A 26,522-nucleotide genomic window follows, 5' to 3' on the forward strand; every position below is an offset into this window, starting at 1 on the left:
TCCGGATGACACGGCGTCCCAGATTTCCAAAAAGAACTTCGAATCGTGACTCGTCTGACCACAGAACAGTCTTCCATTTTGCCACACTCCATTGTAAATGATCCCTGGCCCAGTGAAAACGCCTGAGCTTGTGGATCTTGCTTAGAAATGGCTTCTTCTTTGCACTGTAGAGTTTCAGCTGGCAGCGGCGGATGGCCCGGTGGATTGAGTTCACTGACAATGGTTTCTGGAAGTATTCCTGAGCCCATTCTGTGATCTCCTTTACAGTAGCATTCCTGTTTGTGGTGCAGTGTCGTTTAAGGGCCCGGAGATCACGGGCATCCAGTATGGTTTTACGGCCTTGACCCTTACGCACAGAGATTGTTCCAGATTCTCTGAGTCTTCGGATGATGTTATGCACAGTTGATGATGATAGATGCAAAGTCTTTGCAATGTTTCGCTGGGTAACACCTTTCTGATATTGCTCCACTATCTTTCTGCACAACATTGTGTGAATTGGTGATCCTCTACCCATCTTGGCTTCTGAGAGACACTGCCACACTGAGAGGCTCTTTTTATACCCAATCATGTTGCCAATTGACCTAATTAGTGTTAATTGGTCTTCCAGCTCTTCGTTATGCTCAAATTTACTTTTTCCAGCCTCTTATTGCTACTTGTCCCAACTTTTTTGGGATTTGTTGACACCGTGAAAATGTTTTCCTTTAAAATGATACATTTACTCGGATTAAACGTTTGATCTGTCATCTACGTTCTATTACAAATAAAATATTGACATTTGCCATCTCCACATCATTGCATTCAGTTTTTATTCACAATTTGTTTAGTGTCCCAACTTTTTTGGAATCCGGTTTGTATTTCTTTATTTGATACAATTTGGATTTTAGAAATCTCTATATGAAATAAAACCATTGAAGTGTGTAGATATGCAGGGAAAAGGGATCTTTCAAACAATGAACCAGAGGTGTCCCTGTTTGACCATCCAAAAAGTTGAGAGGTATGATACCACCAGGAAGGAAAGGTGCGAATCCACTCCTCTAATCCTGAGAAATGCTGAATATTTATGCAAACAAGGAAATTGGTGCCCCGTGGCGGGGCTGATCCATTTGGTGCACCACCACCTCACCAGTAAGCTTCTCCTAATTGACTGACCGTCCTTGAGCCAGTAATAATGACACAAGGGAAGCCAGGTTCACCGAGCAGAGCGCCCCATACATAGTGCACCATCCCTGTGGTGCACCAAAAACCTATTTATTTCCATAAAAATACACATTTCTTAGGATCAGAGGAGCAGATTTTCTATGAACAGTATGGTTGCGTTTCGAGACACCTACCCTACATGGCGGTATGATTTCTTTCAGACTGATTTTGGAGGAGACACACTCATTCTAATATGTGATTAAATCCTTACAATAAATCTGACATATTAGCTCTACAGATAAAAATCTTTAGCTGGAAAAGGTCTTCTATGGCAGTGGAGGCTGTGCACGTGCTGGCCTCCACAGAGGACAATATAGTGGGGAAGAACAGGAACTCTCCATCCAGAGCTGAGGCTTCTGATCAGCGTGTTGCTTTCTCCTTCCAACTCTCTGATGCGTTCAGTAAGTCATCTATAAGTGCAGCCTGTGCCTCCAGGGCAGACACTTTCTGGTGGACTTCTGCTTTCAGCATCTGGATTTCTTCATCCTTCTGCTGTATTATATTTTTCAGCTGCTTGATCTGGTCATTTGCTAGGGTCAGGCTTTGTATCTCTTCAGATCTTTCCCGATGATTGAACCTTGCATCAATATTCCCCTTGGTTGTGTCCCATAGAAAGCCTTCATCCATCATCTCAGTTCTCCGTTTACATTGTCTGTGTTCATGCTGGGTCTTCTCCTCATCTTCTTGTCCAGGTACTGGGCTTCTCTCCTCATATCTGTTGGATTTTCTAGTTTCCATTTCTTGGTTCGGTTTATTTTCTATTTCATGGATGTAGCTCTTTCGCTGTTGAATAACCTGCTCCATATTCTGGATTGTGTTGTGCTCCACCTCTGTGGTCCTGTCCTTGTCATGCAGATTTTGTTGGAGATTCTCTTTTCTGGTCTGCATTTCATGTGCCTTTTTTTCTCTCAGTTCCTTCATCAGTTCTTCAATTTTCTGCTCCATATTCTGGATTCTTCCACGTTCCTGCTCTATGATCCTCTCCTTGTCACGCAGATCTTTGTGGAGCATCTCTATAGTGCCTTCTCTCTCTTTCATGATCTTGGTGCATGCCTCTACCACCTGTTTTTTAGCATCTTCATTTTCATTCTTCTCCCTAAGTAATCTTCTATTTTGACTTTGAAGCTCCTCGTTTTCGCTTTGAAGTTTTTGTATTTTTTGACTCATTTCTGTGAATCGTGCTTGTGTTATGTTCCGATGCTCCTGCCATTTAGCATTTGTTGTAATACTTTTTTTATAAACTAAGAAAGATGAAGAAACTTGATCTTGAAGTGCACTGTCCACCTCATGAAGGGTCGATATGCTGGGGTCTAGAATTATGTTTTTTGCTTCTGGTCCATTCAAATCATCAGCTCCTTTCCGAACCCGAGCAGCAGACAAATCACCTTCTTTAGTGGATTTTGTACTTGAAGTCCCTGAAGACGCAGGTTCATTGTCTACACTGCTGTCCTGGAAAGCCTCCTGCTGTAGACCCATAGCAGACATGTCTGGTTCACTGGGTTTTCTGCCAGAATCATCCTGTAGAAAATCTAAATGGAAGAAATAAAAAACAAGATGTAAACGTGAAGGAACCTTCTGATCTCTGAGAGTAAGTTCTTTCCAAAACCAATGAAAGCTGCAGATTGTCTGCTTTTTCTGTCACAACATCGACATCTCCGGTAGCTTTAGAGACCTGTCTGAATATGGGACCCTCAGGCAGGGGAGTAACTGCCATAGCGGCAGACCATGTGGCTGCTATGGGGCCCAGGACAAGAGGGGGCCCAGCCTAAGTTGGGATCATCTCCTCTTCTACTGGGGGTGAAAACTTGGTCAGGACTCTGCCTCCTAAAGGAACAACTTTTAGCAAATGCGACAGTGGAAAAATGGCCCAAGGGTCATTGAAAGGGGTTTAGGCAGAAACCCTTCTGTCCTGTGACGGGGCCCGGTCTGATCCTTGCTATGGGGCCCTTACTTCTCTATGTACGCCACTGGCCTCAGGTATTAAAGGAGTTTTACAGCTTCAACAGAAAGGTTACTCATTGAACAGTGAAACATTCCACAACTTCCATTGTACTTTCCACACAGCTGTTAGATCTCTGCTTGCTGTCATTCAGTAGGCATCATCTATTCCGATGGATAAAACCTCTCTGGTCGAGTGATGGTCACACGGTTGAACAGCTCCTTATAGCTCTGATAAGGGGACTGCAATGAGCCGTCTGCCTGTGTGACCATCACACAACCACTAGAAGAAATGCATCCATTGAATGACAGCAAGCAGAGATCTTCACAACCAGAAAGAGTTTAGATGATAAAGTACAGTGGATAACCTGTATTCACAGAAACTGGAACAATTATTTAATTACGTAGTCTATTATTTCTTCAGTTTGAAGAGACTTTTAATACTTAGAGACGTGGATTTGTGGCTTTAGTGGGACAGCAGAAGACATCCGCCACGTGCAATATCCTAGAATAAGACATGGTGGCTTTCATGTCCATCAATGACAGGACCTATAGCAAACTGGACCCTAATAGCAGCACTACCCCTGGCCTATCCGGGATTCAGACTCCATGACCGGAAGGAGGAGAAGCCAGAAAGTGACTCTGACCTCTAGGGCCACATGTCCACGTTCTGTAGGATTTTACGTGTAGATTTCCCGATGGTCAGTCCACAGTGTAATGCAGCAAAGCAGACAAGTCTACGTGAAGCAGAAAGTGACGTTTGTCTGGAGTTTAATGTCTGTAGCGTCCAGAGCGGATCTGGCCGTGTGCAGGCGCCATTAGGGAGTGTTCACACATGGGGGACACACCGCTGATTTACATAATGGAAAATCTACAACGTAAACCGATCCAGGAAAGTGGACGACAGTTTACAAAACCCCATTCACATGCTGCAGAAAAATATCTGTAGGGGAGACGAGCCTGCAAAATAATAATTTTAGCAGCAGATTTCCACAGCGGGGAAGGAAATGCAGCAAAATCTGCAACAAATCTGAATGTCAAGATTTATGTGGATATTAAAGAGGAATCAAAATCTGCTGCAAAAAATCCTCTGTGGCATAAGAGCCATGTGTCCATAGCAGCCAATCAGATTGCACCGGAAATCTGGCTCAGTGTCCATAGCAGCCAATCAGATTGCACCGGAAATCTGGCTCAGTGTCCATAGCAGCCAATCAGATTGCACCAATTTTTTTTCAGAGCTGCTTTGTTATATGAAAGCTGGAATCTGATAGCTTGCCAGGGGCCACTAATACAGTTTTCCTTTGCTCCAGTTTTGATAAATCTCCCTTAGAGTTTTCTGCGTGGACTTTGTCGTGCAGATTCCGCCTCTGACATCCTCCTGACAGCCCCATCGTCTTCAGTGGAGAACCTCTGCCCTAGTTCACATGCAGCAGTTTTTTTTCAAAGTTGTGGATTGACAATCCATGTTTCAGGAAAACCACATTCATTCCTGCTGGAAGATCCCATTAAAATTAATGGAAGGTGAAAAAACCCCATAAATAAAAGCGTTTTAAAGGTGTCCCTGAGTACATGTACCTGGGTCTGAACTACCTACCCTCAGTACATGTACCTGGGTCTGAACTATCTACCCTCAGTACATGTACCTGGGTCGAACTACCTACCCTTAGTACATGTACCTGGGTCTGAACTACCTACCCTCAGTACATGTACCTGGGTCTGAACTACCTACCCTCAGTACATGTACCTGGGTCTGAACTACCTACCCTCAGTACATGTACCTGGGTCTGAACTACCTACCCTCAGTACATGTACCTGGGTCTGAACTACCTACCCTCAGTACATGTACCTGGGTCTGAACTACCTACCCTCAGTACATGTACCTGGGTCTGAACTACCTACCCTCAGTACATGTACCTGGGTCTGAACTACCTACCCTCAGTACATGTACCTGGGTCTGAACTACCTACCCTCAGTACATGTACCTGGGTCTGAACTACCTACCCTCAGTACATGTACCTGGGTCTGAACTACCTACCCTCAGTACATGTACCTGGGTCTGAACTACCTACCCTCAGTACATGTTCTTGGGTCTGAACTACCTACCCTCAGTACATGTACCTGGGTCTGAACTACCTACACTCAGTATATGTACCTGGGTCTGAAATACCTACCCTCAGTACATGTACCTGGGTCTGAACTACCTACCCTCAGTACATGTACCGGGGTCTGAACTACCTACACTCAGTATATGTACCTGGGTCTGAACTACCTACCCTCAGTACATGTACCTTGGTCTGAACTACCTACCCTGAGTACATGCACCTGGGTCTGAACTACCTACCCTCAGTACATGTACCTGGGTCTGAACTTCCTACCCTCAGTACATGTACCTGGGTCTGAACTACCTACCCTCAGTACATGTACCTGGGTCTGAACTATCTACCCTCAGTACATGTACCTGGGTCTGAACTATCTACCCACAACACATGTAACCAGTTCTGCACAACATACCCCTAGCACATTTAACCAGTCATGCACAACCTACCCTCTGCTCATGTACCCAGGTCTGCACTATCTACCCTCAGTACATGTACACATTTCTGAACTACCTACCCCCAGCGCATGTACCCAGGCAAATATACATTGAATATACATTGCTGTGGGGCCAAGAGATAGAAGAATTCAAACCTGTGTCCATCACTGAACACTCCTCATCATCTTGTATTTTCTTTATTTTCCCCATCAGGATTCGTTGTATGTCTTTCAGGTTTTCAGGGTTCTTCTTTTTCTCGTTGAACAGATATAGGTCTCGGGTCAGTCTACTGATGCTGGGCTGGTGTCTCAGTATCTGGTTCTTTTTAGTATAGTCGGTATTCTGCAGATCATCGATCACCACAATGATATTCTCTCTACCTGTAGAAAAATACAAGAAAGCAGTCAAACTCGCATGAACTGCAGAAACTAAGGCAATCAGCAAAATGTACATGAGATTTCTTACACACCCAGAAAATCAGAGAGTTGTTTGAGCTCCTCATTGTACAAGGAGTCTGTGACATCTGTGACGTTGAGTCGTCCTTGCTTTTGTGTGTGATACAGGATGGCAAACGAGCAGTTTGGGAGCTCAGAGTAAAACCTTGTAGAATTATTGGTGATGCAGACAGCATGGACATCTATGGGTCTCATCACACACTTGGTCTTCAGCCATTCCATCAGCCACTCATAATTACTTTGTGCTGACCTCGAGAAGATGATGACTTTTAGTCTCGAAGAGCAATTCTGTTTGGAATCTAAAGATGTTTCTTTGCTTGTCTGAAAGTAAAATAAAGATTTATGACCTGTCCATCAAGTCCATCCATCCCACCAGCACAATACTGTCTACAGTGGGGGATCTCTACAGTGATATCAAGAGCAGTCAATGGGAATGTATATAATTGAGTTGTATGCAGCCCCACAGCTCTGTATGTATGCAGTCCTTCTGGATGAGTTCCCAGGTGCTGGTTCAGAAGACAGGTCAACCTATTATAGTATAAAGAGGAGAGCTGTGTCTTGGAGCCTCGGGCCGATGGGTGAAATCAGCTGAACATCCATCCATATTAAATGGAGCAGCACCGAAGATTAGATGAACCAGAGTTTCATTATAATAAGCATAGAAGACAGAAAGAAGGTCATGTTTCTAGGACTTACTTGACATGATAATATTGCGGGTTTGCCAGAAGAATAATCAGATGCGCCTGTGGAGAGAGTGAAAGTTACCAATAATCTACATGATTCCAGTCTCAATTAATGCTGCCATTAAACTATCGGCTATGTGGTCACTATGGACATCAATATATAGAATGAAAGATGTTTTGAAAACTGACAGTCTGTGGTTAAGGCTGATAACCGCTCTATTCACACATACACATCGCACACCTCATCTCAGATCTCTGCAGTTGCTATCAAGTCTGTTGAGTCTCATTTTTGATTTTTGTTTTTTACAAAATTCTGCATTTAGTGTTCATAATTTTGTTGACCACCCACATATATGCAAGAAGCCAAGAACATACAGGGAGGACAGGAGAAATCAGGATTAAAGCTTAAAGACCAAGAGTGGACAGGGGCGTCAAAGACCGGACATGAGAAACCAAGACTGAACACAGTAGATCAAAACTGTATTAACAAGACTAAAATTGGTTATAGGAGACCAAGCGTACATAGAGGAAACCAAGACTAGACATGGTAGACCTAGACTAGAAAGAGAACACCAATACTGGACAGGGGAGATCAAGAGTGGAAAGGAGAAACCAAGACTGTAAACAAAAGACCAAGACTGAATTAACAAGACCAAAATTGGTTATAGGAGACCAAGCGTACATAGAGGAAACCAAGACTAGACATGGTAGACCTAGACTAGAAAGAGAATACCAATACTGGACAGGAGAAACCAAGACTGTAAACAAAAGACCAAGACTGAATTAACAAGACCAAAATTGGTTATAGGAGACCAAGCGTACATAGAGGAAACCAAAACTAGACATGGTAGACCTAGACTAGAAAGAGAATACCAAACTGGACAGGAGAAACCAAGACTGTAAACAAAAGACCAAGACTGAATTAACAAGACCAAAATTGTACAGGGGAAACAAGAATTAGAGAGAGGAAACCTAGACTAGACAAGGGAGACTTAAACTGGACAGAGGAGACCACGACTGTAGATGAGGAATCCTAGATTGGACAGGTGAACTTACATTGGACAGAGAAGACCTAGACAGGATATGAATAACCACCACTACAGATGAGGGACCAAGATTTCTTTGAAGTTCTAGTCTGGGGAAGCAGTGTTTTCATGATTGGACGAGTAACTATACTATAGTTGAATATTGTCCTTATATCTTATCTGCCTATTCTACTGCTACTTAGCGAGGGTCATTTCATGCTTGCCAAGAGACACAAAATGTTTCTGCTGCCATGTATTCTCTCTTCAAGAATACAAACCAGTACCCCCAGCATATGTACCCCCCATGTAAGAGCTGGAAGCTGCCGGCCACTTAGTGTGCATCATGCTGCAGAATATACATTGCTGTGGGGCCAAGAGATAGAAGAATACAAACCAGTGTCCACCACTGCCCACTCCTCATCATCTTGTATTTTCTCTATTTTCCCCATCAGGATTCGTTGTATGTCTTTCAGGTTTTCAGGGTTCTTCTTTAGCTCGTTGAACAGATATAGGTCCCAAGCCAGTCTACTGATGCTGGGCTGGTTTCTCAGTATCTGGTTCTTCTTGGTATAGTCGGTATTCTGCAGATCATCGATCACCACAATGACGTTCTCTCTACCTGAAGAAAAATACAAGAAAGCAATCAAGCTCACATGAACTGCAGAAACGGAGGCAATCAGCAAAATGTACATGAGATTTCTTACACACCCAGGAAAGCAGAGAGTTCTTTGAGCTCCTCATTGTACAAGGAGTCTGTGACATCTGTGACGTTGAGTCGTCCTTGCTTTTGTGTGTGATACAGGATGGCAAACGAGCAGTTTGGGAGCTCAGAGTAAAACCTTGTAGAATTATTGGTGATGCAGAAAGCATGGACATCTATGGGTCTCATCACACACTTGGTCTTCAGCCATTCCATCAGCCACTCATAATTACTTTGTGCTGACCTCGAGAAGATGATGACTTTCAGTCTTGACTTACGTTTTCCTCCTAAGCCTTTTGAGAGGTAATTCTGTTTGGGATCTGAAGATGTTTCACGGCTATTCTGAAACTTAAATAAAATTCATGACTGTTCACCAAGTCCATCCATGCCACCAGCACAATACGGTCTACAGTGGGGGATGTCTACAGTGATATCAAGAGCAGTCAATAGGAATGTACGTACAGATGCAGCCAAGCTAAAATTAACTCTGATAACACATGTCATGATATTATCTCGGTTATCTTGTGACAAAAGCAATTGAAATCCACTAGTTAACCTTTTCTTGCCATTTTTTACTTACAGGAGTTGTCCCATGAAAAATATTTGCAACATGCAGCCCCCCAGGGCAGTTTGTGTCCCAGGTTTTTAAGAATGCCGAGTGGTGATGCGGCCCTATCAGATTGTGTGTCACGGTGCTCCTACCTGGATATCGTCACTCCTCAGGGATAGGCTCCGGAGCAATAAAGGGGAGAGTTGTAGTTGGTGGAGTAAGAGTCCAGACTCAGTAAAAGTTCAACTGCTTTACCTGAATAAACTTGTATCCAGACAATATTCAGTATTTCTCTTGGCTCCAGAGGTTTTTGGGTAAACTGGCAGGCACGCTTGGATACCTTGCTTTATCTTTCCCTACTGTGACTCTGGCTTCGGTCTGGTTACTGGACTTTCTGACAGTTCTGGTGCCTTTGGCTGTTGACCCCCTTGTCTATAAACTGGAAGGAGTCAGGGTGCTTTGCAAGCTGCTTCGCCATGTCTGGTCCTGTTCGACTCTAAAACTCAACTCCCCAACGTCCTGCAACCCTCCCTTGAAAGGAAGCAGGACTAGCCCACTTCTGCCCAAAAAGGGGAGAGAATGGAATGGTAAGTTCCATTCTATCTAATCGTACTCCCCCAGATACACTGCCACCTGCTGGTGAACAAGGCACAGTACATGTAATACCAATACATACATTACGTGGCCATGTTATTGAGGAGCCATAACCTGGAATCAAATACACAGATGACATTTTTTTGTTTGCCATTAGAGACAGTAGCAGGGTGTAGGAATGGTAGTGCCTGCTCTGGGGTACTACATATTCCACAGTTTTCAAACCAGCGCCTGGATCTGAATACTTTTGTAATTAAAAATTTAGCATCAGCACAATGTATCTGTAGAGCGCCACCTGCTGTTTGTTCTTTTTCTTATTTCTTTGTCCGTCCCACTGAGATGGCCGCACATGCTCAGTTTCAACCTTTAACTGCCTCCTGAGCTGTGATAGGGAAAGGTCTCCAGCACGCCCTCCTAAACTGCAGCAGAAAAGACACACCCCTTACCTGCAGCAGACAGGACACACTCCCTGAGCGGCAGCAGAAAAGACATACACCTTGAGCTGCAGCAGAAAAGACACACCCCTTACCTGCAGCAGACAGGACACACTCGCTGAGCGCCAGAAGAAAAGACATACACCCTGAGCTTCAGCAGAAAAGACATACACCCTGAGCTGCAGCAGAAAAGACACACCCCTTACCTGCAGCAGACAGGACACACTCCCTGAACTGCAGCAGAAAAGACATACACCCTGAGCTGCAGCAGAAAAGACACACCCCTTACCTGCAGCAGAAAAGACATACTCCCTGAGCGGCAACAGAAAAGACACACCCCTTACCTGCAGCAGACAGGACACACTCCCTGAACTGCAGCAGAAAAGACATACACCCTGAGCTGCAGCAGAAAAGACACACCCATTACCTGCAGCAGACAGGACACACTCCTTGAGCTGCAGCAGAAAAGACATACACCCTGAGCTGCAGCAGAAAAGACACACCCCTTACCTGCAGCAGACAGGACACACTCCCTGAGCGGCAGCAGAAAAGACATACACCTTGAGCTGCAGCAGAAAAGACACACCCCTTACCTGCAGCAGACAGGACACACTCCCTGAACTGCAGCAGAAAAGACATACACCTTGAGCTGCAGCAGAAAAGACACACCCCTTACCTGCAGCAGACAGGACACACTCCCTGAACTGCAGCAGAAAAGACATACTCCCTGAGCGGCAACAGAAAAGACACACCCCTTACCTGCAGCAGACAGGACACACTCCCTGAACTGCAGCAGAAAAGACATACACCCTGAGCTGCAGCAGAAAAGACACACCCCTTACCTGCAGCAGACAGGACACACTCCCTGAACTGCAGCAGAAAAGACATACACCCTGAGCTGCAGCAGAAAAGACACACCCCTTACCTGCAGCAGAAAAGACATACTCCCTGAGCGGCAACAGAAAAGACACACCCCTTACCTGCAGCAGACAGGACACACTCCCTGAACTGCAGCAGAAAAGACATACACCCTGAGCTGCAGCAGAAAAGACACACCCATTACCTGCAGCAGACAGGACACACTCCTTGAGCTGCAGCAGAAAAGACATACACCCTGAGCTGCAGCAGAAAAGACACACCCCTTACCTGCAGCAGACAGGACACACTCCCTGAGCGGCAGCAGAAAAGACATACACCTTGAGCTGCAGCAGAAAAGACACACCCCTTACCTGCAGCAGACAGGACACACTCCCTGAACTGCAGCAGAAAAGACATACACCTTGAGCTGCAGCAGAAAAGACACACCCCTTACCTGCAGCAGACAGGACACACTCCCTGAACTGCAGCAGAAAAGACATACTCCCTGAGCGGCAACAGAAAAGACACACCCCTTACCTGCAGCAGACAGGACACACTCCCTGAACTGCAGCAGAAAAGACATACACCCTGAGCTGCAGCAGAAAAGACACACCCCTTACCTGCAGCAGACAGGACTCACTCCCTGAGCGGCAGCAGAAAAGACATACACCTTGAGCTGCAGCAGAAAAGACACACCCCTTACCTGCAGCAGACAGGACACACTCCCTGAACTGCAGCAGAAAAGACATACACCCTGAGCTGCAGCAGAAAAGACACACCCATTACCTGCAGCAGACAGGACACACTCCTTGAGCTGCAGCAGAAAAGACATACACCCTGAGCTGCAGCAGAAAAGACACACCCCTTACCTGCAGCAGACAGGACACACTCCCTGAGCGGCAGCAGAAAAGACATACACCTTGAGCTGCAGCAGAAAAGACACACCCCTTACCTGCAGCAGACAGGACACACTCCCTGAACTGCAGCAGAAAAGACATACACCTTGAGCTGCAGCAGAAAAGACACACCCCTTACCTGCAGCAGACAGGACACACTCCCTGAACTGCAGCAGAAAAGACATACTCCCTGAGCGGCAACAGAAAAGACACACCCCTTACCTGCAGCAGACAGGACACACTCCCTGAGCGGCAGCAGAAAAGACATACACCTTGAGCTGCAGCAGAAAAGACACACCCCTTACCTGCAGCAGACAGGACACACTCCCTGAACTGCAGCAGAAAAGACATACACCTTGAGCCGCAGCAGAAAAGACACACCCCTTACCTGCAGCAGACAGGACACACTCCCTGAACTGCAGCAGAAAAGACATACACCCTGAGCTGCAGCAGAAAAGACACACCCCTTACCTGCAGCAGACAGGACACACTCCCTGAACTGCAGCAGAAAAGACATACACCCTGAGCTGCAGCAGAAAAGACACACCCCTTACCTGCAGCAGACAGGACTCACTCCCTGAGCGGCAGCAGAAAAGACATACACCTTGAGCTGCAGCAGAAAAGACATACACCCTGAGCTGCATCAGAAAAGACACACCCCTTACCTGCAGCAGAAAAGACATACACCCTGAGCTGCAGCAGAAAAGACACCCCCCTTTCCTGCAGCAGACAGGACACACTCCCTGAGTGGCAGCAGAAAAGACACACCCTTTACTTGCAGTAGACAGGACATACTCCCTGAACTGCAGCAGAAAAGACACACACCCCTTACCTGCAGCAGAAAAGATACACCCCTTACCTGCAGCAGACAGGACACACCCTTTACCTGCAGCAGACAGGACACACCCTTTACCTGCAGCAGACAGGACACACCCCTTACCTGCAGCAGACAGGACACACTCCCTGAGCGGCAGCAGAAAGCACACACTACCCTTGAGCTGCCAGCTTGATATAAAATTGGTTTTAATGTTTTACATTAATCATGGGATCACCCCTTTAACCCGTTAACCATCTAGTTTAGCTCGGCTGCTCCTGTAATTGAGTGCTTTGCATCCCCACAGCTCTGTATGTTTGCATCCCCTTCGTACAGACAGGTCAGCCTTATATAGTATAAAGGGGAGAGCTGTGTCCAGAAGCCTCAGTCCAGCCATAATATATGGAGCAGCTCCGAAGGTTGAATGAAGATGTCACCAACTTACCTGTCTGAGCTCCAGCACCGCGGTCTGGGGTTCAGGCACGGCAGAGCTGTGTCAGACAAACTGCCAAGCTGCGCCCCCGTGATGCGCCACCTAGGTCACGCCCCCCTGTGATACGTTACTTAGGTCACGCCCCCCTGTGATACGTTACTTAGGTCACACCCCCCTGTGATACGTTACTTAGGTCACACCCCCCTGTCATACGTTACTTAGGTCACGCCCCCTTGTGATACGTTACTTAGTTCACGCCCCCTCGTGATACGTTACTTAGTTCACGCCCCCTTGTGATACGTTACTTAAGTCACACCCCCCTGTGATACGTTACTTAGGTCACGCCCCCTTGTGATACGTTACTTAGGTCACACCCCCTGTGATACGTTACTTAGGTCACGCCCCCTTGTGATACGTTACTTAGGTCACGCCCCCTCGTGATACGTTACTTAGGTCACACACCCCTGTGATACGTTACTTAGGTCACGCCCCCTTGTGATACGTTACTTAGTTCACGCCCCCTCGTGATACGTTACTTAGTTCACGCCCCCTTGTGATACGTTACTTAGGTCACACCCCCCTGTGATACGTTACTTAGGTCACGCCCCCTTGTGATACGTTACTTAGGTCACACCCCCTGTGATACGTTACTTAGGTCACGCCCCCTTGTGATACGTTACTTAGGTCACGCCCCCTTGTGATACGTTACTTAGGTCACGCCTCCTTGTGATACGTTACTTAGGTCACGCCCCCTTGTGATACGTTACTTAGGTCACGCCCCCTTGTGATACGTTACATAGGTCACGCCCCCTTGTGATACGTTACATAGGTCACGCCCCCTTGTGATATGTTACTTAGGTCACGCCCCCTTGTGATACGTTACATAGGTCACGCCCCCTTGTGATACGTTACATAGGTCACGCCCCCTTGTGATACGTTACTTAGGTCACGCCCCCTTGTGATACGTTACTTAGGTCACGCCCCCTTGTGATACGTTACATAGGTCACGCCCCCTTGTGATACGTTACATAGGTCACGCCCCCTTGTGATATGTTACTTAGGTCACGCCCCCTCGTGCAGTCCTGCTTAAGCGCACGTGGTTGATGGGGGAGATTAGTGAGGTACTTGTATCACCCGTGTATGTTTGTGACGGGTGACAGGTCAGCCTGCCTATCTCAGGACCGCTTGTGTTCTGGTCCGATGGGGCGCTGAGTCCCTGGACTTGTCAGGTTCTGCTCCTGCTGGCAGTACAGCCTGGCCAGTTCTAGGTTTAACCCTTACTGTGCTCCTGTTGCTATTGGATCTGACTTGCCTCTGGCCTCTCTCTGCCCCCTGTTTTCCGTCTGGTTTTGACCTTTGGCTATGTTTGACTACTCCCCATTCTGTGATTTGGTTCCGTATTGACCTCCTGACTTTGAGCTTCTTCTGTATCACCCTTCTCGGTGTCTATGTTTTGGGTTCTGGCCGTGTGAACAGGTCCCTGCAGTTTTTACCGCGTGTGCTTGGCTTGTCTCCCTGCACTTACCAGCATAGGGACTGTCAACCAGTTGCGGACTTGCTGCTTAGTAGGCAGGGACAGCAGGTTGGGTTCAGGTTAGGGCTCACGGTGTGAGTGCGGTTCCCTGTCTACGGTTTCATTATAATGATCACAGACAGAAGTTCATGCTGCAAGGACTTACTTGATGTGAGGAAAATGGGGAAAAGCCAGAGGAGAAAAAAGATGCGCCTGTGGAGAAACTGAGAGTTACCAATAATCGACATAATTCCAGTCTCAAACGATGCTGCCATGAAATTATTGGTGGGCACTGTGGACATCTGCTGACCTCCTTGTGTGGCTTGTCTCTACCCATATCCACAGATAGGGAGTGTACATAGGACTTCAGGCTGAGAACCTGCACTGCTCTGAGACTGTCCATGGTGGGATAATTGTCACATGAGGGTCTTATCCGCTTGTATGTATTAAGGACAGACATGACATCTCCCATGTTCCTTTCATATTGAGGTCAGCTGTCCTATCACCCCACAACTAAAAATTTACAAAAAAAGATATCTAAAGTCATCAATGTCTACTCCGCCATTTACATCTCTACAAACTACCGGCATTGTGAGGGGGGCTGGGTGCCAGGTACTGGGGTGGGGGCATCAACCATCCACTCTGCCTTGCCGGTGGTCTTCGGGAACAGGATTAATGAAGCAAACAATCTTTGCCCTGGGTGAAGCCTGCTCCACCTCTGCTGTAGACATTAGACTTTTGGCTGAATGCACAATAATAATATTTCATGAGGAGGCCCTACTTTTATTTATACTCCTGTTTTAGCTGATTGAACAGATCTCATCAATACCGAGCTCTGATTGTTACAGTTCTCCTCTCGTTGTCCTCTACAGGGTCATGGATGGGTGATGGGTTCATCTTAGGTTTTCATTACTTTGTAATTATGGATTTATCAAAAACAGGGGCAACATCAAGGACCAACCCTGTAAATGGACTGTGGGGACATCTGAAGAATGTCTGACCCCTGTCGTATGATGGTTAGTAGCTGGTAAAGGCAGATTTATACACAAATAATATTTACCAGGTATCCTGTCCTTGATACTTTTCCATATTAGACCACCTTCAGGGTTTTTAGTGTTGACTTGGAGATCCTCACCTCCTGCATTGTTGCCAAGGAATTTCAGAAATTCTTCCTTCTTCTTCTTTGCTTCTTCAATTTTGCCTGTTTCAGGAAAGAGCAGGAGCTGAGAAGAGCGGTGCCTCAGGCTGGATTGTGTGTCCAGGATCCTCTCCCTCTCGCTGTCAGAGCAGTTCTCCAGATCATCCACTACCACCAGAACCTTACTTTTTCCTGTAAAGGCAAATGAAATGAAATGTTTCATCAGACAAAGACCTGGTGTTTTAATCACTTTTTTATGTTTTATATATTCTTTATAATTTTTGATGATATTTTTAATTTTCTGTCACTTTTTATATTTAAACTAAAACCAAGAATCCTGCAGTTTTTGCACCGGCCACTAATTTGTGCCACTTCTTGGTTTGTACAGATCTCTTTACTACAGTTAACTCATTCTAATCCTGCCTATAATGGTACCACCTCTGTGTATAGATAAGACAGGATCTACCATTCACAATAGGAGATTGTCAAATCTTATCTATTATTTCCTTGTACAGGTCACAGAGCATGCCTAGAAAACTCTCCCGTGTAAGTCAATGGGGTCCCCGCCAGACCATTGTGTCTATGGACCATGGGGTTGCCGTAAAGCTATTTCTAATGCTTTGTAAATGCTGTTAAGAACAGCTCAGGCAAGATGGCCGTCCCCATAATAATGTTCTCAAGTCAAAATTTAGCATATATAGTTAGAAACATAGAAACATAGAATGTGTCGGCAGATAAGAACCATTTGGCCCATCTAGTCTGCCCAATATACTGAATACTATGGATAGCCCCCGGCCCTATCTTATATGAAGGATGGCCTTATGCCTATCCCATGCATGCTTAAACCCCTTCACTGTATTTGCAGCTACCACTTCTGCAGGAAGGCTATTCCATGCATCCACTACTCTCTCAGTAAAGTAATACTTCCTGATATTACTTTTAAACCTTTGCCCCTCTAATTTAAAACTGTGTCCTCTTGTGGTAGTTTTTCTTCTTTTAAATATGCTCTCCTCCTTTACCGAGTTGATTCCCTTTATGTATTTAAAAGTTTCTATCATATCCCCTCTGTCTCTTCTTTCTTCCAAGCTATACATGTTAAGGTCCTTTAACCTTTCCTGGTAAGTTTTATCCTGCAATCCATGTACTAGTTTAGTAGCTCTTCTCTGAACTCTCTCCAGAGTATCTATATCCTTCTGGAGATATGGCCTCCAGTACTGAGCACAATACTCCAAGTGAGGTCTCACCAGTGCTCTGTAGAGCGGCATGAGCACTTCACTCTTTCTACTGCTTATACCTCTCCCTATACATCCAAGCATTCTGCTGGCATTTCGTTCTGCCCTATGACATGGTCTGCCTACCTTTAAGTCTTCTGAAATAATTACTCCTAAATCCCTTTCCTCAGATACTGAGGTCAGAACTGTGTCAAATATTGTATATTCTGCCCTTGGGTTTTTACGCCCTAGGTGCATTATCTTGCACTTATCCACATTAAATTTCAGTTTCCAGAGTTCTGACCATTCTTCTAGTTTTCCTAAATCCTTTTCCATTTGGCGTTTCCCTCCAGGAACATCAACTCTGTTACATATCTTTGTGTCATCAGCAAAAAGACAAACCTTACCATCGAGGCCTTTTGCAATATCACTTATGAAGATATTAAACAAAATCGGTCCCAGTACAGATCCCTGTGGAACCCCACTGGTAACATGACCTTGTTTTGAATGTTCTCCATTGACTACAACCCTCTGTTGTCTGTCACTCAGCCACTGCCTAATCCACTCAACAATATGGGAGTCCATGCTCAATGACTGCAGTTTATTGATAAGTCTTCTATGTGGGACAGTGTCAAAAGCCTTACTAAAATCTAGATATGCGATGTCTACTGCACCTCCACCGTCTATTATTTTAGTCACCCAGTCAAAAAAATCTATCGGATTAGTTTGACATGATCTCCCTGAAGTAAACCCATGTTGTTTTTCATCTTGCAATCCATGGGATTTTAGATGTTCCACAATCCTATAGTTCAATATTTTGTTGGTCACCCACATATTTAAAAGAAACCAATAATATACATGGAGGACAGGAGAAACCAGGATTGAAGACTAAAGACCAAGACTGGACAAGGGAGGCCAAGATCAGACATAAGAAACCAAGACTGGACAGGAGAGTCTAAGAGTGGTCAGGAGAAACCAAGACTGAACACAATAGACCAACACTGGATTAACAATAACAAAATTGGACTGAGAAGACCCAGGGCAGACAGAGGAACCTAAGACTGGACATGGTAGACCAAGACTGGACAGGGGAGACTAAGAGTGGCCAGGCGAAACCAAGGCTGAAGACAAAAGAACAAGACTGGATTAACAAGACAAAAACTGGACAGGGGAGACCAGTACTGAACAGAAGAAACCTAAACTGGACAAGGGAGGCTTTAGCTGGACAGAAGAGACCATGGAAACAACCAAGACTACACAGGAGAGAACAAGGTTTCTCTGAGGTTCTAGGCCGGAGAAGCAGCATTTTCAGTTTGGCACAAGTAACTTAAGCAAAGGTGAATATAATCCTTCCCTCTGATCTGCCTGTTCTGCTCCCACTTGGTAAGTGATGGCCATTACATGCTTGCTGAGGGGCCCACACTGGATTCGGCTGCAGTGCACTTTATTCTTGCTTCATTTATGATTTAAAGGCTTCTAGTACAATTTTAACAACATTTCATAAAATCAGCAAGTCATAATGTTTCATTAGTGGATAAGACCTGGTCACAGAGCCAGGTGAAGGCCACATATGATGAGGTGTCACCATTACCTAGAGTATTGTAGAGTGATTGAAGCTCGTCATGATATAACGCCCCATCTACGTCAACAATGTTAATCCGACCGTGACGTTTGGTGTGATACAGGATCCCGACCGAACATCTCCTCATTTCATCCTTCCATTCTAGGAAGTTATTGTTAGTGATTGGTAGATACTTCACATCGGATACAAGTTCCAAAAATGTCCCTCGGATGAACTCCATTAACCATCGCAAGTCTTCCTCTGAAGATCTGGAACTGATCCCTACAACAACCTTGTTACTGCAAAAGAAAATCACAAGTTCTTAAAGACAGAGCCTATGGTTAGTTCATTATGTAATAGCATCGGGGGGGCTAGGCCTAATGTGGGAGATTTACGAAGCTAAACTGGCTCAGATTGTGCTACAAAAAAGGGATGTAAATGTTGCGCCAGATTTACTATATAGATAGTCTTAATGGGGGTCATTTATGAACACTTTACCCAAGTTTTTGGTGCAAAAATATTGCCCAACCCCCTATTTATGAATTTTGGAATTTCTATGTGACAATGTTTTGTTGCACGGGTGTTTTAGTGCCACGTTCGACACATAGGATGTGGCGGGGGCGTGTCGAGGATGTGGCGGGGGCGTGCCTGGAAACAGGCGTAAATGTTGGCGAAAAACGACTCCAGCCAAGGACTGGTCTAGTTTTATTGCCAGGCACACAGACTATTGAAGGTGCCCTAATTAATGACGAGGTGCACGCCCCTGTTATAGATAAGGGGCTTCTTCTGCCGGCAAAGCCAGTTCAAAGGGGAAGTAAAAGATCGTTGTAGAAAGCTGTGATTGATTCTCATTCTTCGCTGCACTGGTCCGTTTTAAAGGCCATGGACACCTTTGGGGGAGTTTGTTTTTATTATTACATTGATATTCTTTTTGAGCTGAAAATCATTTTTTCAATTGCTCTTTATCTGAAATATGGCGCCCTTCTTTCTGTACAGAGCTGAGATGCTGTAGTGGCAGCCTAAACTTGGAACCGTTTTTGCCGGTCTGCTCTTGTTTGATGACAATTTTAGGACATGATCAGTAGATCTGCCCCGATGAATCACCAGCAATCAGAGTAGAGATCTGTGAAGTATTGAAAAATTCAATTTAGCTGCTTCGCCGAATTTCACAAAGAAATTTGCTTTGTGACAAAATACTTAATTGTATATAGCGGGCGCAATGGCGGGGAATGGCGATTGTGCCGCCTCCGTCATTGAATCCCTCAGATGTCGCGTTCATTGCCGATCACAGGATCTGTAAATAACATTGAGGCCTTTCAGGGGTTAATCCAGTAAAAAAAAAAAAAAAAAAACTCTTATCCATTTGATCGCGTAGAGGTCGCCGCAGCCATATTGATAGAAGACACCATGTGAAATCTCACTCGGTGATGTGATGACGTCATCACGCTAAGCAGCATGGTGATGTCATATGTCACCGCGGTATCTTCAATCATGATGGCTGTGGCGGCCTCTTTGCATGCGGTGAGTGTGTGTATTGTTTTCTGCCAGTTCAGGGATAATCGATTCGTTATCACAAAGCACAAGGAGATTCAGCTTCGTGGATATGACAGATGGTATCTGGTTACAGATACAAAGTGTCATCCAGCGCCTGAACAAGGTTTGATTTCAGATTGTTTCCTTGGTTTCAGGTAATTGTTTGTGGACCTTGCTCTGAAGAAGGCCGGTCAGGACAAGTAACACTGATTAGTTAGGCCGATTTTGTGGCAGAAAATTCTGTGACTGAGAATCAGTTCCATTCATTTTATTAGGGCAGGAAACACGTGGACTTCTGCGAGCTCCATAAAGGTGAATAGAAATGATTTTCAGTGGCGGAATTTTCTTCCACAAAATCTGCCACGTGTGAAAGCTCCCTTAAAACGCTTAATGCTGTAAATTCTGAAAATAAAAACAAGGAAGAAAATGAGAAAATCACATGCAAACTGCTGATAACGTGTCTCCAAACATTTCCCTACACTTTCCATAGGTGCATTAGTAATGAGGGAGATCAGCACAGAGGAATACACGGGACATTACCCAAAACTACGAAGGTTTTTCAAGAAAAAGAATATTGATGATGGCCTATTGTAATCTCCTGATAACTCCTCACTCATAACCTTCACTCCACAGCCTGTCCTCTCCATACATCTCTGACCTATTCTCACACATATGTGTACATCTATAAGTATCGTCTGTACATGTGACCATATATCTATAAGTATCGGCTGTATATGTGACTATATATCTATAAGTATCGGCTGTAAATGTGACTATATGTCTATAAGTATCGGCTGTACATGTGACTCTATATCTATAAGTACCGTCTGTACATGTGACCATATATCTATAAGTATCGGCTGTACATGTGACTATATATCTATAAGTATCGGCTGTACATGTGACTGTATGTCTATAAGTATCAGCTGTATATGTGACTATATATCTATAAGTATCGGCTGTATATGTGACTATATATCTATAAGTACCGGCTGTACATGTGACTATATATCTATAAGTATCGGCTGTATATGTGACTATATATCTATAAGTACCGGCTGTACATGTGACTATATATCTATAAGTATCAGCTGTACATGTGACTATATATCTATAAGTATCGGCTGTACATGTGACTATATATCTATAAGTATCGGCTGTACATGTGACTATATATCTATAAGTATCAGCTGTATATGTGACTATATATCTATAAGTATCGGCTGTATATGTGACTATATATCTATAAGTACCGGCTGTACATGTGACTATATATCTATAAGTATCGGCTGTATATGTGACTATATATCTATAAGTACCGGCTGTACATGTGACTATATATCTATAAGTATCGGCTGTATATGTGACTATATATCTATAAGTATCGGCTGTACATGTGACTATATATCTATAAGTACTGGCTGTAGATGTGACTATATATCTATAAGTATCGGCTGTACATGTGACTATATATCTATAAGTATCAGCTGTACATGTGACTATATATCTATAAGTACCGGCTGTACATGTGACTATATATCTATAAGTACCGGCTGTAGATGTGACTATATATCTATAAGTATCGGCTGTAGATGTGACTATATATCTATAAGTACCGGCTGTATATGTGACTATATATCTATAGGTACCGGCTGTACATGTGACTATATATCTATAAGTATCGGCTGTATATGTGACTATATATCTATAAGTATCGGCTGTACATGTGACTATATATCTATAAGTATCGGCTGTATATGTGACCATATATCTATAAGTATCGGCTGTACATGTGACTATATATCTATAAGTATCGGCTGTACATGTGACTATATATCTATAAGTATCGGCTGTATATGTGACTATATATCTATAAGTATCGGCTGTACATGTGACTATATATCTATAAGTATCGGCTGTATATGTGACTATATATCTATAAGTATCGGCTGTACATGTGATTATATATCTATAAGTACTGGCTGTAGATGTGACTATATATCTATAAGTATCGGCTGTACATGTGACTATATATCTATAAGTATCAGCTGTACATGTGACTATATATCTATAAGTACCGGCTGTACATGTGACTATATATCTATAAGTACCGGCTGTAGATGTGACTATATATCTATAAGTATCGGCTGTAGATGTGACTATATATCTATAAGTACCGGCTGTATATGTGACTATATATCTATAAGTACCGGCTGTATATGTGACTATATATCTATAGGTACCGGCTGTACATGTGACTATATATCTATAAGTATCGGCTGTATATGTGACTATATATCTATAAGTATCGGCTGTACATGTGACTATATATCTATAAGTATCGGCTGTATATGTGACCATATATCTATAAGTATCGGCTGTACATGTGACTATATATCTATAAGTATCGGCTGTACATGTGACTATATATCTATAAGTATCGGCTGTATATGTGACTATATATCTATAAGTATCGGCTGTACATGTGACTATATATCTATAAGTATCGGCTGTATATGTGACTATATATCTATAAGTATCGGCTGTACATGTGACTATATATCTATAAGTATCAGCTGTACATGTGACTATATATCTATAAGTATCGGCTGTACATGTGACTATATGTCTATAAGTACCAGCTGTAGATGTGACTATATATCTATAAGTATCGGCTGTACATGTGACTATATATCTATAAGTATCGGCTGTACATGTGACTATATATCTATAAGTATCGGCTGTATATGTGACTATATATCTATAAGTATCGGCTGTACATGTGACTATATATCTATAAGTATCGGCTGTATATGTGACTATATATCTATAAGTATCGGCTGTACATGTGACTATATATCTATAAGTATCAGCTGTACATGTGACTATATATCTATAAGTATCGGCTGTACATGTGACTATATATCTATAAGTATCGGCTGTAGATGTGACTATATATCTATAAGTACCAGCTGTACATGTGACTATATATCTATAAGTATCAGCTGTACATGTGACTATATATCTATAAGTATCAGCTGTACATGTGACTATATATCTATAAGTATCAGCTGTACATGTGACTATATATCTATAAGTATCGGCTGTACATGTGACTATATATCTATAAGTACCAGCTGTATATGTGACTATATATCTATAAGTATCAGCTGTACATGTGACTGTATATCTATAAGTACCGGCTGTAGATGTGACTGTATATCTATAAGTGCCAGCTGTATATGTGACTATATATCTATAAGTACCGGCTGTACATGTGACTATATATCTATAAGTACCTGCTGTACATGTGACTATATATCTATAAGTACCGGCTGTATATGTGACTATATATCTATAAGTATCGGCTGTACATGTGACTATATATCTATAAGTATCGGCTGTACATGTGACTATATATCTATAAGTATCGGCTGTACATGTGACTATATATCTATAAGTATCGGCTGTATATGTGACTATATATCTATAAGTATCGGCTGTATATGTGACTATATATCTATAAGTACCGGCTGTACATGTGACTATATATCTATAAGTACCAGCTGTAGATGTGACTATATATCTATAAGTACCGGCTGTACATGTGACTATATATATCTATAAGTATCGGCTGTATATGTGACTATATATCTATAAGTACCGGCTGTATATGTGACTATATATCTATAGGTACCGGCTGTATATGTGACTATACGTATATCTATAAGTACCGGCTCTACATGTGACTACGGTATATATCTTTATGTATCGGTTGCACATTTTTGCTCCGATTATAAATTCTCTGTCCCCCTGATACCGGAGAATGTAAAACAAAGATGAGAAAAAGAAAACAAATAAAACCAGGGGAAAGGGGATATAAGATGACGGTATGTAGGGGGATATAAGATGACGGTATGTAGGGGGATATAAGATGACGGTATGTAGGGGGGTATAAGATGACGGTATGTAGGGGATATAAGATGACGGTATGTAGGGGGATATAAGATGACGGTATGTAGAGGGATATAAGATGACGGTATGTAGGGGGATATAAGATGAAGGTATGTAGGTGGATATAAGATGACGCTATGTAGGGGGATATAAGATGACAGTATGTAGGGGGATATAAGATGACGGTATGTAGGGGGGTATAAGATGACGGTATGTAGGGGGATATAAGATGACGGTATGTAGAGTGATATGTGATGACGGTATGTAGGGGGTATAAGATGACGGTATGAAGGGGGATATAAGATGAAGGTATGTAGGGGGATATATGATGACGGTATGTAGGGGGTATAAGATGACGGTATGTAGGGGGATATATGATGACGGTATGTAGGGGGATATAAGATGAAGGTATGTAGGGGGATATATGATGACGGTATGTAGGGGGTATAAGATGACGGTATGTAGGGGGATATATGATGACGGTATGTAGAGGGGATATAAGATGACGGTATGTAGGGGGGTATAAGATGACAGTATGTAGGGGGATATAAGATGAAAGTATGTAGGGGGATATAAGATGACGGTATGTAGGGGGTTATAAGATGATGGTATGTAGGGGGATATCAGATGACGGTATGTAGGGGATATAAGATGACGGTATGTAGGTGGATATAAGATGACGGTATGTAGGGGGATATAAGATGACGGTATGTAGAGGGATATAAGATGACGGTATGTAGGGGGATATAAGATGAAGGTATGTAGGTGGATATAAGATGACGCTATGTAGGGGGATATAAGATGACAGTATGTAGGGGGATATAAGATGACGGTATGTAGGGGGGTATAAGATGACGGTATGTAGGGGGATATAAGATGACGGTATGTAGAGTGATATGTGATGACGGTATGTAGGGGGTATAAGATGACGGTATGAAGGGGGATATAAGATGAAGGTATGTAGGGGGATATATGATGACGGTATGTAGGGGGTATAAGATGACGGTATGTAGGGGGATATATGATGACGGTATGTAGGGGGATATAAGATGAAGGTATGTAGGGGGATATATGATGACGGTATGTAGGGGGTATAAGATGACGGTATGTAGGGGGATATATGATGACGGTATGTAGAGGGGATATAAGATGACGGTATGTAGGGGGGTATAAGATGACAGTATGTAGGGGGATATAAGATGAAAGTATGTAGGGGGATATAAGATGACGGTATGTAGGGGGTTATAAGATGATGGTATGTAGGGGGATATATGATGACGGTATGTAGAGGGGATATAAGATGACGGTATGTAGGGGGATATAAGATGACAGTATGTAGGGGGATATAAGATGAAAGTATGTAGGGGGATATAAGATGACGGTATGTAGGGGGTTATAAGATGATGGTATGTAGGGGGATATCAGATGACGGTATGTAGGGGATATAAGATGACGGTATGTAGGTGGATATAAGATGACGGTATGTAGGGGGATATAAGATGACGGTATGTAGGGGGGTATAAGATGACTGTATGTAGGGGATATAAGATGACGGTATGTAGGGGGATATAAGATGACGGTATGTAGGGGGGTATAAGATGACAGTATGTAGGGGGGTATAAGATGACGGTATGTAGGGGGGTATAAGATGACGGTATGTAGGGGGGTATAAGATGACGGTATGTAGGGGGGTATAAGATGACGGTATGTAGGGGATATAAGATGACGGTATGTAGGGGATATAAGATGACGGTATGTAGGGGATATAAGATGACTGTATGTAGGGGGATATAAGATGACGGTATGTAGGGGGGTATAAGATGACGGTATGTAGGGGATATAAGATGACGGTATGTAGGGGATATAAGATGACGGTATGTAGGGGATATAAGATGACGGTATGTAGGGGATATAAGATGACGGTATGTAGGGGATATAAGATGACGGTATGTAGGGGGATATAAGATGACGCTATGTAGCCAGAATTAGACTCACCGAGTTCTGAAGCTCATGTCTTCTTCCTGAGCAGTAATGAGTCCTCTCTGCTTCTCCTTCTCCTTCTCACTCTTTCTGTCTCTTTGATGTTTTCTCCTATTTCTAACTTTTTCTCTCTCTCTCTCTCTCTCTCTCTAGGTGGTTGTCTGTCTTTCTCTGTCTCTGGTGGTTGTCTGTCTTTGTCTCTTTCTCTGTCTCTCTTTCTCTCTCACTCTCGCTCACTCTCTGGACTTTCCTCTCCCTCGCAGTCTCCCCTCCTCCTTGCTCAGCTTCTGATCTACTTTCACTTTCCCTTTAGCTCACTCCCTCATTGGTCAGAGCTGAGTCTACGACTGTGACATGTGAGGACAGCAGAAGAAAGGTCCTGTGCCGAGGGGGCGCTGTCTACCCCGAGGAGTCCTTACAGCCCCCTGAGCCTCAGATCTTGTAAAGTTGAGATCACATCTTGTCTACTAAACCACGTATATAATCCTATAGTCTTTGATGTTGTCTGGTGCAGAGTGTATC

At 43.7% G+C, this 26,522-nt stretch overlaps 1 protein-coding gene across 5 annotated transcripts; it reads right to left on the reverse strand.

The window, feature by feature from the left end:
• Positions 1-1,375: 1,375 nt before the first annotated feature.
• Positions 1,376-26,214, reverse strand: LOC121007666 (ERC protein 2-like). Of its 5 annotated transcripts, XM_040439766.1 has the most exons (11): positions 26,016-26,214; positions 18,564-18,832; positions 15,684-15,953; positions 14,790-14,836; positions 8,540-8,873; positions 8,226-8,450; positions 6,820-6,866; positions 6,138-6,444; positions 5,824-6,048; positions 2,420-2,726; positions 1,376-2,386 (listed from the first exon to the last, which is right to left on the reverse strand). In XM_040439766.1, exons 1-11 carry the CDS (start codon positions 26,030-26,032, stop codon positions 1,558-1,560), a joined length of 2,877 nt encoding a protein of 958 aa, XP_040295700.1. In that variant the 5' UTR covers positions 26,033-26,214; the 3' UTR covers positions 1,376-1,557. The 5 variants fall into 5 exon arrangements, with proteins under 5 accessions (XP_040295700.1, XP_040295701.1, XP_040295699.1 ...); XM_040439767.1 differs by having other exon boundaries at positions 1,376-2,726; positions 15,759-15,953; XM_040439765.1 differs by having other exon boundaries at positions 1,376-2,726.
• Between the last annotated feature and the right edge of the window lie 308 nt (positions 26,215-26,522).

This window comes from Bufo bufo, chromosome 7, assembly GCF_905171765.1.
Source record: "Bufo bufo chromosome 7, aBufBuf1.1, whole genome shotgun sequence".
Classification (NCBI taxonomy): Eukaryota; Metazoa; Chordata; class Amphibia; order Anura; family Bufonidae; genus Bufo; species Bufo bufo.